Source organism: Caretta caretta, chromosome 1, assembly GCF_965140235.1.
Source record: "Caretta caretta isolate rCarCar2 chromosome 1, rCarCar1.hap1, whole genome shotgun sequence".
NCBI lineage: Eukaryota > Metazoa > Chordata > Testudines > Cheloniidae > Caretta > Caretta caretta.
Window position 1 is genome coordinate 296,945,782 of NC_134206.1, and position 14,159 is coordinate 296,959,940.

General features: G+C 45.2%; 1 protein-coding gene across 2 annotated transcripts in view; it reads right to left on the reverse strand.

The window, feature by feature from the left end:
• Positions 1-14,159, reverse strand: part of ARID2 (AT-rich interaction domain 2) — a 183,667-nt gene that overhangs the window by 2,292 nt on the left and 167,216 nt on the right. For both annotated transcript variants that reach the window (XM_075124390.1, XM_048835986.2), the window contains exons 17-20: positions 12,408-12,546; positions 12,232-12,317; positions 8,456-8,579; positions 8,286-8,377 (exon numbers count right to left, since the gene is read on the reverse strand). In XM_075124390.1, the coding sequence (XP_074980491.1) occupies positions 8,286-8,377; positions 8,456-8,579; positions 12,232-12,317; positions 12,408-12,546 (441 nt within the window). The remainder of the gene's footprint in view (positions 1-8,285; positions 8,378-8,455; positions 8,580-12,231; positions 12,318-12,407; positions 12,547-14,159) is intronic.

A 14,159-nucleotide genomic window follows, 5' to 3' on the forward strand; every position in this document is an offset into this window, starting at 1 on the left:
CAGGAAAGGGACAGTCTGAAAAGCAGAAGTTAAAAAGAAAAAAAACAAAAAACCTACATCTGACTTTGTTAACCATATGGAATTTCTGTAGGTTGTTTACACTGCAAAAAGTAAAGAATATTGCAGAATTCTACATTACACAAATGTTATAAAAATATATCAAGCACAATATTATTCACAAAAGACACAAAGCTTCAGGGTTGTTTTTAACGTATAACACAGTGAAGTTACTGTCTAGTTAAGAAACTCATTTAAAAGTGGAGTTACAAACAACTCCAAATAACTGGAAAGTTCATTTTCAGGGGACAGAAATAAAAGTTTACTACTAACAACTACTATTTCTGCTATTAAAGTTTTTATTTAAACAATAAAGTATCCTAAAATTGGATTAGAGATTGTAAAAAAACTCAGCCAGTCAGTTGTTACAAGGGCAAAAATGGCACACACTGTAATTTCTTTTTGCGAATACAGACTAACACGGCTGCTACTCTGAAAACTGTAATCACTGATACTAAGGGTAAATCCTACTCATTCCTCCATAAGCATGGAGCATAAGAGCTCATCAGGATTCTGTTTGCTTCTTGCTTTGCAGCAGGACAGTCAACAGACAGGGCAGAAGACTCTGATAGGAATCCAGCAGATACTCTCCTGCCTGGAGATAGGGAGAGCCTTTATGCAATGAGGAGGCCGGAGTGTGGCTCTGTTGGGGCTCCACAGCTTGAGTGAAAGGATTCCCTCCCTTCACCCATCCTCTACGGACTCCATGGTGTACAGCCCAACTGCTGTGCTGTGCTCTGACAGACAATTTAGGGTTTAGGAAAAATTGATGGTTACCTTTGGGACCTGTTGTTCTTCGAGATGTGTTGCTCATGCCCATTCCATTGTAGGTGTGTGTGCTTGCCACATGCACCGGTCCCAGAAGTTTTTTCCCTCAGTTGTGTCCACAGGGGACCAGATCTGGTGCCCTCTGGAGTGGCGCACATATGCACCGCTATAAAGGGCGCTGCTGGCTCCCGCCTCCCTCACAGAACCATAGAATATCAAGGTTGGAAGGGACCACAGGAGGTCATCTAGTCCAACCCCCAACTAAATCATTCCAGCCAGGGCTTTGTCAAGCCTGACCTTAAAAACTTCTAAGGAAGGAGATTCCACCACCTCCCTAGGTAACACATTCCAGCGTTTCACCATCCTCCTAGTGAAAAAGTTTTTCCTAATATCCAACCTAAACCTCCCCCACTGCAACTTGAGACCATTACTCCTTGTTCTGTCATCTGCTACGACTGAGAACAATCTAGATCCATCCTCTTTAGAGCCCCCTTTCAGGTAGTTGAAAGCAGCTATCAAATCCCCCCTCATTCTTCTCTTCCACAGACTAAACAATCCCAGTTCCCTCAGCCTCTCCTCATACATTATGTGTTCCAGTCCCCCAATCATTTTTGTTACCCTCCGCTGGACGCTTTCCAATTTTTTCACATCCTTCTTGTAGTGTGGGGCCCAAAATTGGACACAGTACTCCAGGTGTGGCCTCACTAATGTAGAATAGAGGGGAACGATCACGTCCCTTGATCTGCTGGCAATGCCCCTACTTATACAGCCCAAAATGCCATTGGCCTTCTTGGCAACAACGGCACACTGTTGACTCACATCCAGCTTCTCATCCACTGTAACCCCTAGGTCCTTTTCTGCAGAACTGCTGCCTAGCCATTTGGTCCCTAGTCTGTAGCCGTGCATGGGATTCTTTCGTCCTAAGTGCAGGACTCTGCACTTGTCCTTGTTGAACCTCATCAGATTTCTTTTGGCCCAATCCTCTAATTTGTCTAGGTCCCTCTGTATCCTATCTCTACCCTCCAGTGTACCTACCTCTCCTCCCAGTTTGGTGTCATCTGCAAACTTGCTGAGGGTGCAGTCCACACCATCCTCCAGATCATTAACAAACTCCGACAGAGAGGAAGCAGATTGGGTCATGGAATGGACACGAGCAACATATCTCGAAGAACAACAGTTACGAAATGTAACCATCTTTTCTTCTTCGAGTGCTTGCTCATGTTCATTCTATGGTAGGTAACTCCCAAGCAGTACCACCAGAGACGAGTAGGGGTTCATGGATGTGTCGACTGCAGCACAGCTCTGCCAAATCCAGTGTAATCTCTGGCTTGCTGGGTATGGCATAATGCGTTGTGAACGTGTGTACCAAAGACCACGTCGTGGCCCTGCAAATATCCTGGATAGAGACATGTCATGCGAGAATACCTATCTACCCTGGACGCAAGGGTAGAAGGCTGATATAGGTGCCAGGTGAACCTTGACTGAAGAGAAGGCAAGGCCCTGATGCTTTAAGTGAAGCAGGTAATCCAGAATGGACTGCAGAGACGACTGATTCAGGGAGATACTTCGCTCTGTTGCCTAGCATAAGAAATGCTTCCACTTTGCCAGGTAAGTTGCTCTGGTGGAGGGCTTCCTGCTCTCCAAGAGAGCCTGCTGTACCTGACTAGAACAGGCTTGTTCCTCTGGATTTAGCCATGCAGCATCCAAGCTGTGAGGTGGAGTGAGGTGAGGTTTGGGTGCAGCAGCCGACCATGATCCTGTGAGAGCAGGTCCAGGCAGCTGAGAAGTGCCATGGGGCTGCTACAGCCAGGTCCATAAGCATACCGAACCAATGCTGGGGTAAACATAATGACCCGTGCTTTACCCCTCTTGATCTTTAGGAGGACTTTACTGATGAGTGGGATCAGCGGAAAAGCATACATCAGGTCTCCTGACCAAGGCATCGGAGAGTGAGCCTCTGCCGAGGCCTTGCAGGGAACAGAACTGATGACACTTTCTGTTCTGCCTGGTGGTGAACAGGTACAATTGGGGAGCTCCCCACTTCTGGAAGAGCATCCTGACAACCTCTGAATGGAGGGACCACTTGTGGTGAGAGAAGAAGGACTTGCTGAGGCGATCCATTAGTGTGTTCTAGATGCTGGGGAGGTGTGAGCCTTCTAGGTGGATTGCATGTCAGATGCAGAAGTCCCACAGGTGAAGGGCTTCCTGGCACAGAGCCGACAAATGAGCTCCCCCCTGCCTGTTGACATAGGAAGGAAAGGTGGGGAAAGGAATACCCCACAAGCTAGATGGATGGCTCTGAGCTCCCTGACATTTATGTGAAGCGTGAGTTCCTCTCTTGACCATAGCTTCTGCGTTCACAGTGTACCACGATGCGCTCCCCATCAGAGGTTGGAAGCATCAGATATCAGGGAGACATGGGTCATGTGCTCGCAAATGGCACACCTTCCGACACTAGTGCTGGGTCAGACCACCACTGCAGGGAAGTATCCATCCATGGCAGGATCTTGAGGAACTTGTCCAGGTAATGCCTGGCCGGGGAGTAGACTGACGCCAGCCAAATCTGGAGGGGGCGCAGTCTGAGTCTCGTCTGCCGAACCACGCACATGCATGCGGCCATGTGCCCCAATAATTTGAGGCACAGCCGGGCAGTGGTGAGTGGGTGGGTCGTGACATTGGCAATCAGATCTGACATTGCCCTGAACCTGGCCTCTGGCAGGAAGGCTCTGGCTTGGGTAGAATCGAGGACCGCTCCGATAAACTCTATTCTTTGAACTGGAACCAATGCTGATTTTTATTCGTTTATCAACAGACCTAGAGCTTGATAAGTGGCTCGCAACGTCTCAATGCTGCACTGGATCTGGACCTTGTAATGTCCCTTGATAAGCCAGTGATTGAGGTATGGGTAGAACTGGATACCCCAACATCTGAGGCAGGCCACTGCCACCAACATGCACTTCATATACACCCATGGCACTCTTGCTAGACCAAAGGGGAGCACTGCGAATTGGTAGTGGGTGGTCCCAACTATGAAACGTAGGAACCTTCTGTATCCGTGGAAGAGCAATATATGAAAGTAAGTGTCTTTCAGGTCAAGGGTGGTATACCAGTCTCCTGGATCCAGGAAAGGAATGATGGAGGTCAGGGAGACCATGCGGAACTTCAACTTCTTGAGATATTTGTTCAGGCTCTGCAGGTCGAGGATGGAACGTAGTCCCCTCTTGGCCTTTGGGATAAAAAAAATAACAGGAGTAAAATCCTTTCCCTCTCAAGCGCAGAGGGACTTCCTCCACAGCTCCCACTTACAGAAGGCCCTGCACCTTCTGAGCAAGCAGATGCTCATGAGACGGATCTCCGAAGAGGGACGGGGCAGAGGGGTGGGGGTGAGAGGGAGGGGTAGAAATAAACTGGAGGGTGTACCCCTCGCTACTGTACTGAGGACCCACTGGTCCAATGTTATAGAAGCCGAGGCCATGAGGAAGGGAGACAGATGGTTGGAAAAAAGCAGGGGTGCTGGATCGAGTACACAGGCTGGAAGGTCACCCTCAAGCATGCCTTCAAAATGCCTGATTATTACCCCACTGGTTGCGGGTGGAGCTCGAGGGAACTAAGGGTGCCGGCTGTTGGCCTTGCTGGTGCTTGTAGCTCCTAGCTTTTCTGTGGAAGGGCTTTGTTCAGGACTGGTCCCCGAATCTGTGGGAGTGCTGTGGTTTGAACCACTTTCTCACAGGAGCCGGCATGTAAAGGCTGAGCAAGTGCATGGTACCTCTAGAGTCTTTCAGGCCATGTAATTTGCTCTCTGTTCTGAGAATAGCGCCAGGCCATCAAAAGGGAGGTTCTGGATGGACTGCTGAACCTCCACCGACAGGCCAAACAACTATAGCTAGCATGGAAATGGACAATGCCATGGTCTGGGCTGTGGAGTCTGCCACATCTGATGCCACTTGGAGAGCTACCCTGGCCATAGCTCTGCCCTCATCCAGGATAGCCAGGAAGTCCTTCCTGGGCTCCTTTGGCAGCAAGTCTGCAAATTTGGCCATGGACTGCCAATGTTAAAGTTAAAGTGATCAAGTAGGGCCTGATTGTTGGCCATTCTTAACTGGAGGCTGGCCATCAAATACATTTTTCTACCAAAGAAATGGAGCCTCTTTGCCTCTTATTCTTAGGAGTTGATCCCTGTTGGCCTTGTCTATCACGCTCATTGGTTGCCAATACCACCCGTGAGCTAGGAGCGGAGTGCGTATGTAGGTATTCAAATCCCTTAGCAAGTACGTAATACTTTCTCTTTGCCCGCTTGGAAATGGGGGGCAGGGAAGAGGAAGTTTGCCATAAGGCTTTGGTCAGATTTACCACTCCCTCGTGGATGGGTAATGCCACCCTGGAAGGGGCCGTTGTGCTCACAACATCAAAAAGAATTGGAGGGTTCTGCCAGCTCCTCAGCCTCTAACGCCAGGATCTAAGCCACCCTCTTAAGAAGCTCCTGGTGGGCTTTTATATCATTCTGGGGGACTGTATGGGAAGGTCCTGCTATTGCCTCATCATGCAAAGAGGATGAGGAGGCAGGTAACGGCCGGTCTGCCAGCTCCGTGGCCTCCGCAGGGGAGTGCCAGCTGGGGATGGATGACCCTGGGGACCTTGGTCTGACTCTGCTTCTGAGTCCGGGGGTGGCTGGGAGACTGTTGCTGACTGTTTCTCAGATGCCCTTGAGACTGATCAGTACCTCTGCGATGGCTGGGGAAACCCCTAGGGATTCCATAGCTTCCAGGGAGCCAGCCATTGATCTTGAGGCACTGATGGTCCTGATGGGAATATTGTAGGCACTGATGGTCCTGATGGGAATATTGATGCCCTTGGTGGGTTGCCCTGGCCTGCCAGTAAATCTTCCTCCTAAGCCTCAGAGAGTGAGGAGGAAGAGATATGTTTGAGGGACACAATGCTGCCTGCCTACTTCGATCCTGTCGGCCCTCTCCATGGGTCTCCACCGGTGACTCGTACCAGGAAGACAGCTCCCAGTGCTGTGCCTCTGGTGGCCCGCAGTGGTGTTCAGTGGATCGGCAACTGTACCCCGGCGATCGATGCCTCATGATGTGAGAGCGGTGCCGTTCCATGGATTGGGAGTGAGAGCATTGACGTCCCGGCTTAGGGGATCAATGCCTTGCCCACGGGGATCCGTACTGGTAAATCAGAGACCAGTTACGGGACTCGGGGACCAGTGTCTGGACTCTCTGGAGCGGTTCTGCGAGCTTGGAGATTGACCCCGCCGCTCCAGGGACTGGTGCCGGGACTCTGGGGATTGGCGACACGCCTCCATGGATCTGTGCCAGACACCCAGTGAATGACATCGGGATCCCGGGGAACACTGTCTAGAGTCTAGGGAATGACGCGGGGAACTCTGACAGGTAAGCTGTTGGTGCTGTTCAGGTGGGGCACTCCCTGCATCAGGGAGCAGTGCCGAACCAATGGGGACTCCTGGAAAGGTTCCAGAGCGGGTTTACCCCTTGAATGGGGCACCTAGCTGGCTGTCGTGGGCAGCACTGGAAGGGGCAATATGTCCTTAGTGGCCTGAAAGTCCTCCAGCGTGGACAGCACTGCCAGGTGCCAAGAGCCTCTCCTCCTTCCCGGGATGATGGGTGGGTCATGAACAGATCTCGACAGCTCAACAGGTGCTGAAGCCTGGCCACCGTCCAGAGGGGAAGAGCTGCCCCGCGCGGGTCTTTGCTCTCCTCCAGCTTTCTCCCTCCCTTTATGGGATGTAGGAAAACGCCCTTTCCCGGTCTTTGTCTGCTTTTTAGCCGGTACAGGGGATGGGGATCGGCCCCGGTCAGAGGCCGGTGCTAGCGGTGCACTCCGCACCAAAGCTGCAGTACTTGGAGTGCAGTCCAATCTGGATAGTTCTGAGGTCGGTGTGAGGACCGACTCCGTTAGGAGCACTCTTAGTCAAATGTTCTGCTCCTTTTTGGTTCGGGGCTTGAAACTCTTACAAATGCGATACTTGTCACTTGTGGGTCTCCCTCAAACACTAAAGACAGCTTTGGTGGAGATCACTGACTGGCATAGGTTTTTTGCAGTGGTCGCAAGGCTTAAAGCCCAGGGCATGCCCAATCCCTAAGCTAAGTCCTGCAGGGGACTAACTATTTCTAACTTATACACGAAGAGAACTAATAAATTACTCAAACTTTCTAAGAACTATATACAGGAGAATTCACAACTAGGCACAGTTGAGAAGGAAAGCTTGCTGAGGCAAGGAGACATTCCAGCACCGTCACTGGCGGTAAGAAAGAACTGAGGGAGAGAGGAGCTGGCAGCGCCCCTTATACCGGTGCATACGCGCACCTCTCTGGGGGGCACCAGAGCCGGTCCCCTAGGGATACCACTGAGGGAAAAACTTCTGGCACCAGTGCATGTGGCAAGCGCACACTCCTACAATAGAATGGACATGAGCAAGCACTCGAAGAAGAATAAATAGGTAACCTGTAGAAGATCATTTAGATATATTTTAAGTTGGGATAAGATGTTATGACCAACATGAGACATTTTAAAGGGGCCTGGATTTTCAGAATTTGTTGAGCATTCACTCGCTGACAACAAAACACACAAAAACTGGTCCCTTTAAGGTATCTCAGATTGGGCACCCAAAAATTGAAGCAGCCCAAATCTCTGATCACTTTTGAAAAGATTGGACCTCACTTATTGCACAGATAAAGTACACTTGGTGCCCATGAAAGGAACCAAATAGTGTAAAACAGATCAAGAGGTTGTGCTTCTAAAAATGGCAGAGAGTAGCAAAGTTCATAATAATTAACTATACACTATGTTAATAACTCTTTAAAATATACTTTTTAAAATAGAGACATTTCTATCTTGGACTAATAAAAGCAGTCTTCAGTTTCACTACTGCTTTCTAAAGTGAGAATTTCTAGGTCTACATCTCATCAGATATTGATCTTGTAATCTTCCCGTTTAGAGATTCTAATAGAACTATGCTTCTAGGCGACCTACAAAACAAATATAATCATGTGGCTAAACTACACAAGGTTACATCATTTCTCCTACTGTATTTATTGGAGGACCTCAGCTCCTAAACAGCTTGCAAACAGAGAGACAAACAATTTTGTAACCTCGTCTGTTCCCGTTGTATTATAATCCATTTTGGCAAATTAGATGTTTTACTTCAACTTGTGCAAGATGTACAAGATGAAATTAATTTCAAATGCCATTTCACTCACTTTTACCCTTTCTTTTTTGCCATCACCTCTATGTAATTTTGTATTATATAAAGCTAACATATTAATCAGGTAGCCACATTACAGTGGAATCCTATTTGAAAGTTGTTTTTAAAATTATTAAATATAAAATCCGCCTGTCATCTGGAACCTAAAAGGTATTAACACAACATGGAAGCAACATGTTTCACACTGTATTATATTAGAAGGCATTAGAAGAATTACAAGATTGCTCACCTGCGACCACATTCTGAATATTTACCAATATTTTTTAATATTAAGGCAGCTGTTAATCGGATGTGTTTAGTTATTGGTCCCTCTTTTTCATCCTAAAATAGAAAGAAAATCATATTAAAAACAAATCAGTCACCCATTAATTTCAAATACACAATCTAAATGATCCTTACTGTAAAATCTCTGAAGACAAGATTTCTTGATCCCCTTCTTAGTGCCATGAGGGCAGCACTAGGATGATTCACAATAGCTTTCTGTGCTCTAGGAGTAGAGGTACTACTCCCTGCAGTTGGCTGCCTACACGGATAAAGAAAAGATATAGGTATTAAGCATTATGTGATGCTTTCCAGCACATTTGTATTTATCAAGACAGTTACTCTTGATATGCTTTTCTTTTTAACCTCTTTGGAGCTCACAGCTAAAGGAGTTCTCAGTGCTCAACACTCACGTAGTTTTGATTCAACAGGGGAAAACCGTGGCTCACAAGTGCCACAGGATTAGTTAGATGAAGGTGAGAAAATACACCTCTCTCAGAAAACCACTACATTTCACAGATGGCATTTGTAAAGGACAAGTATCTTTCTAACTAATCAACACTAGTATACTTCAGAACAAGCTAGCTTTCTGATAACTGTTTGAAGGAATACGTTATTAGCCAACATTTAAAATGAATGGGGATGGTGGCTATCCAAATGCCATCCAAAACAGTAAACGCTGTGCCCAGCACAGCTCAGTTATCCCTTCTAGTCCACCCCTCCACAGGTGAAGGATCCAGGGAGAAGACACAAGAACAGTGTACAGACTAGCATGGAGTCATTGGGAATATTTTTGTAACGGGAAGACAGATATGGAGGGAATGGATGTGAGGAACTTGGGGGGACAGAGCTGAAAGCCTCCTTGTTTTTCCACTGCACAGCTCAGACCCCTGCTCCTTTCCATCCCACTGTTCCCTGCATTGCTACATCATCCCAACATCTCTCCTCATTGCTCATGTTCCTCACCACTGCTCAGACTCCACTACCCCACAGCTCAGTCATGCTCCAATGTTCCCTGCATTCCTCTAACCACCTACTCCCTGCTGCTCTGAGCCCCCTCACAGGCACACAAGCTCCTCCTTGTCATTCCATGTCCCTGGAAAGCTTGGAGGAGCCATAGGTGGTGGTGGTGGGGTGAGGAGGTGGGGCTATGAGGCGTACATGTGCCAGCTGGAGGCAGGAAGGGGCATGACAGTGGATATGTAGAGTCTGTCCTTCCCCAAATCTGGGCCTAGTCAGTGTACGGGGAAGGATCTCTACACATCCCTCTGCAGCACAAGAGGCTCAGAGAGGTATGAAGTGGCCCATTCATGTCAATGAGATATTCTCAGCTGAATAAGAACACCCATGGAGATGCAGATAGCCTGAAATAATAGGTCTGAGATGTGTGAATTGCTCCATTCAACTCAGTAGGTGTTCCCATCCCACCCCCAAAGTCTCAGTGCTTCTGGGTCTGTGCAATGCATGCTCTGAGAATGCTTATTCTCAGCTCCTAACTATGGTCTCAGTGCTGTACACCAACTATGCCCATTCTCAGTTCCTCATTCCACTCTCTGCACTATATGCATGTGCCATGCACTGAACATGCTCATTCCCAGCTCCCCATCTGGTCTCATCACTGAAGGGGCATGTTTTAAGGGGGGGGGGGACAAGAAAGGGAGTATGGATGTGGAGAGGTTTGTGGGAACACTGCTAAAGCCCCCCACATCCTCACTGCACAGCTCAGACCCCTCCCTTCCTCCTCACACCCTCCTGCACTGCTCTGACCACCCCCTTTCCTCTAGAAACATCAGCATTAAAGGAAGGGTAAACCTGGGGAGTGTGGAGATTTCTAGGTTCCTGCCCTGGTTGGGGAGCAGAGGAGGAAAGGGGAGGCCTGGAGCCCCCTCCTTTGGCCTTAGGAGGAATTGTGGGGGATGGGGGGGTGCTTTTAGGGGACCAGAAAGGGCACAGATGGCACCGCTTCCCACCAAGACAACACTGGAGGGGAAGACGCCCTACTTTCCCTCCTTACAGTCCTGCTCAGTGAGCACTTCCGAGCTTCCAGACAGCAGAGGTCTCTTTGAAGGCAATCCTTTATTCATTAAGGAATCATAGAAGAATTGCTTTTTTGAAACCCAGTTCTCTGTCAAAGCTCTAGTTATCAAACTGAGTTTTCAAAAAATGGTGTTTAAACAATTCCTTGCAATAATGTGGGCCAATCCTCTGTAACTGTGTCAGAGCACAACTATAAGGCAAAAGGGGCAGAGGCCCCGACGTTGCACTCTCCCAACCTCCACATCTTCTGCACAGCTCCAACATATACACACTCACCATTCCTCCTCACTGCTTTGACCCCCCAATATTCCCTTGCTTTGGCCCCCCCAAAATTGTAAGAATCTGGAAATGTTTGAGCAGCTCATGTTAGGGGGGGCTGTGTATCAGGATCCCCTGAACTAAATGCCATGGGTTTCCTTTGATCACACTCAATCTCATGGTTCATTATAAATTCATTAAACTACTTTAGGAAGAAGTTAGGGTATCTTTCCTCTGTTTAATTAATGTTATTTTCTTTGACAACAGTCTGATGTAAATGCGAAAACTGTCTGTAAATTTGACCTTTTAAAAATTATTGCTCTTAACTCAGCAATTTTGGTCTCAGAGAAAAACTTCCAGAACAAGCCCCTACAGAATGCAGGCAGAGAGCAAGGAACATGCACAACAGACATTCTCTGACAGTTGCAGGGATAGGGTTTGAACTCAGTGCATGGGTACTATATAGATTCCATGATCAAAATAACATCTTTGAGCCACCCAATTACTGTGACAACAGACTGCCTGGAAACCCTTTGACTGTTAACAAAGACATAATTTTGCTGCACATGTGCACCTCATTCTCTTTGGCTTGAGCAACTGACACATTCAACTACAATCCTGAAGGTCATAGGTTCAAGTCTTGATCAACTGATTGATCAATTCGAGGCTTGATCATACTAAAAAGCCACCTCCAACTCACCCAGCTGCAAAATGAATACTTGATCCATAAGGGTACAGAAGTTAAATATGGTTGGACATGATGCTGGCCACATCACTCCCTAGTCGTCGTGTATCATTGGCTACAAAACTGACGTGCCTTAACCACATGAAGAGCCAACTCGAAGAGCCATTGGCTCGGGGGAACTTTGACTTTTAACTGACATACCAAACTGGAGTTCCTACCTGAACCTGAATAACTTATGCAGAGAAATGCTCCAAAGGGGCATTGGGTGCAGTAACTATGATAAATCTGGAGCACTTTGGGGAGAGCAGAGCCCCAGGTGTGCATAAAAAAATCTTGGAAGAATCAGATGATTTTGTAAAATGCTGGGTTTTTAGGGGGCTTTATATTGACAACTTTTTGCTCAAATGACCCCAAATTTGAACAATTATCCCTACCCCAAACTCTCACAAGGCATAGCAAATTTTGAGGCAATCCATGTCAGTATGTGGATTTTAGAGCATTTAGAATTGTAGTCTTTTAACCACTAAGTGACTCTCAACCTTAACTACATCCGAGCTGCTGATCCACTGTAATCAAAAAGATAATGTTGGTTGTCTGGGAGAGAATTCGGAGAGTACGGTGAAGATGGGTGCTTATCTTTAATCACTGGCTCTTAAAGTTTAGGGGCACAGGACCCTCAATTGCTCTTGGATCATCAATGTGGCTTTTTCACCTGTGCTTTCCATGACCATTGTGACCTTTTCTCTCAGATGTCACAATCACTCATTTCTCTTGCCTATTTTATATTTATATTTTATGCATCACTGCATATTGGATTACTATATTTTGCTCTATCTAGAACAACGCCTGATAAATCAAATTATAAAAATACAACCTTCTTCCAGTGATTTCTGACTCTATTTTCTCTACCAGTAACGAGGATCATGTCTCTTACTTATTGGAAGGTTTCTGATTTCCTGCTTGTCCGTGTTCATCTTGTTTTAATCCTGCAAGTAGAGCATCTCTGGAGCAGTGCTTATCCTGTTTGAGAAAAGGAAAAAAATTTATCTGAAGACTTTTCAATGAAATTCCACATTTTACTTTATAAAATAATAGTGAGAAAATCTGTACCTGTAAGTGGGTAATGAAGGAAAACCTCTGTCGCTGAAAAGGTTCACAACCCTCCCATAAGCACTGCCCTGGATAGACATCTTTTCCTCCATGTTCAGTTGCTGCATGATAAAAAACTTGTGATGGTGTTTGAAACCACCTAAAAAGTATAAAAGTAAAAAATGCTGTAATTGCTTTTGCTTGGTTACTGTTAAAGCAGCAATACCACTTTTGATCCAATACTGGCTAACACTTCTGTTCTCATGAACACACATATGCATTACATCCTGAAAATGTATGTAATTTCCATATTTAAATATGACAGTTTCCAAGAGTGTGTGTACATGTCCATTATCCCTAAATACCAATAAAGGGCAACTTGATTTGGCTGAATCCAATTATTTAAAATTATTTAAGCATTTTAAATTTAATTTTAAGCATTTTAAAATTTTCCTATTGATGCATTGATCCCAATGGCTTTAACGTGGACTACTTGTTTAAACTCTCTGTATATCCAAACAAACTAGTACTAAGCTGTCAAGCACCTTGTATCACAGATATGGTTGTCTTTCATATATTCTCCTTCCTGGATTCTTTCTGACCAGCCAGCACTTGTACTGAGAATATTTAAAATGTGACTAGCAAGCAGAAATATGAAATCATTGATCCTGTAGTCTTCTATGTAATGTAATGATATCTGTTAACAATGCTAGAACAACAGGTCAGGGTAAAACCTGTTTTTCAGTAAATCTCCTGTTAAAACTTGTTTGTCTGAAACTTGGTTTAGACGTTTTCAGCATACAATCAATTTTATTTGTTTTGTTAAAACAGCTATAAAAATCTTTTGGCTATTTTAAATTAGAGATTTGAAAATAGATATTGTCTTGCATGTACATTAAATAATAAAAGGTAAACAGCTGCTACCCACATATATTAACTCTTTGTTTATAAGCTTTTCAGTATTTCAGTGTGCATATCTGCAATCTTGTCAAGCTAACTTATTGCAGTCAATTACAATATTTAGAAGTTTTGTCTGCTGATTCAAATTAGTCTGTGCTCAGATAATGGGATACCATCTGCGTTTATCATGCAGACTTTTTAAAAAATTGATTACTGTGTATATTAACCATCAAAGAAGATTAACATTGGTTTTAAAATTCACTAAAATATACACATATGTCCCCAAATTGCAAAGACTTAAAGTAGTTGTTTAACTTTAGGCATGTGAGTAGTGCCAGAATATAAACTGATTAAATAGTAAAGACTCTCATTGAAGAGATATACATTTATAAGGACTGGGCCCTTTTTAGGATAGAAATAATCTTTGAGGCCTATTAGTTCTCATTCAGTTCCATGAGATTTTTTTTCCTTGGTCCAATTTTTTAATTTTAGAGTATTTACTATGAAAAAGTTTTTACATAAACAAAATGAAATTATAAAAAAATATATTCAAATAGTATTACTCGTCTGAACACAAAAGGGAGGAAATTTGATAGAATGAAAATGATATGATAGAAACTATCATTTTTAACATCTTTGTATAAGAGGGATCTCAAAACAGCCTTGTAACATAACTGTTATATATACTTTAACTGGATCTTTTTAAGCCATTTTATAAGAGGGACAATATTAAAACTTGGGCAATGCAACTGATTTGAGATATCACTACTTACCACAAGGGGGCATTTTAATTTTATCTGCAGGAATTTACACCTGACTCAGAAAAAATAAGCTATTAAAAATATAGGCTATAAAGAGAGAGACTGATTCATT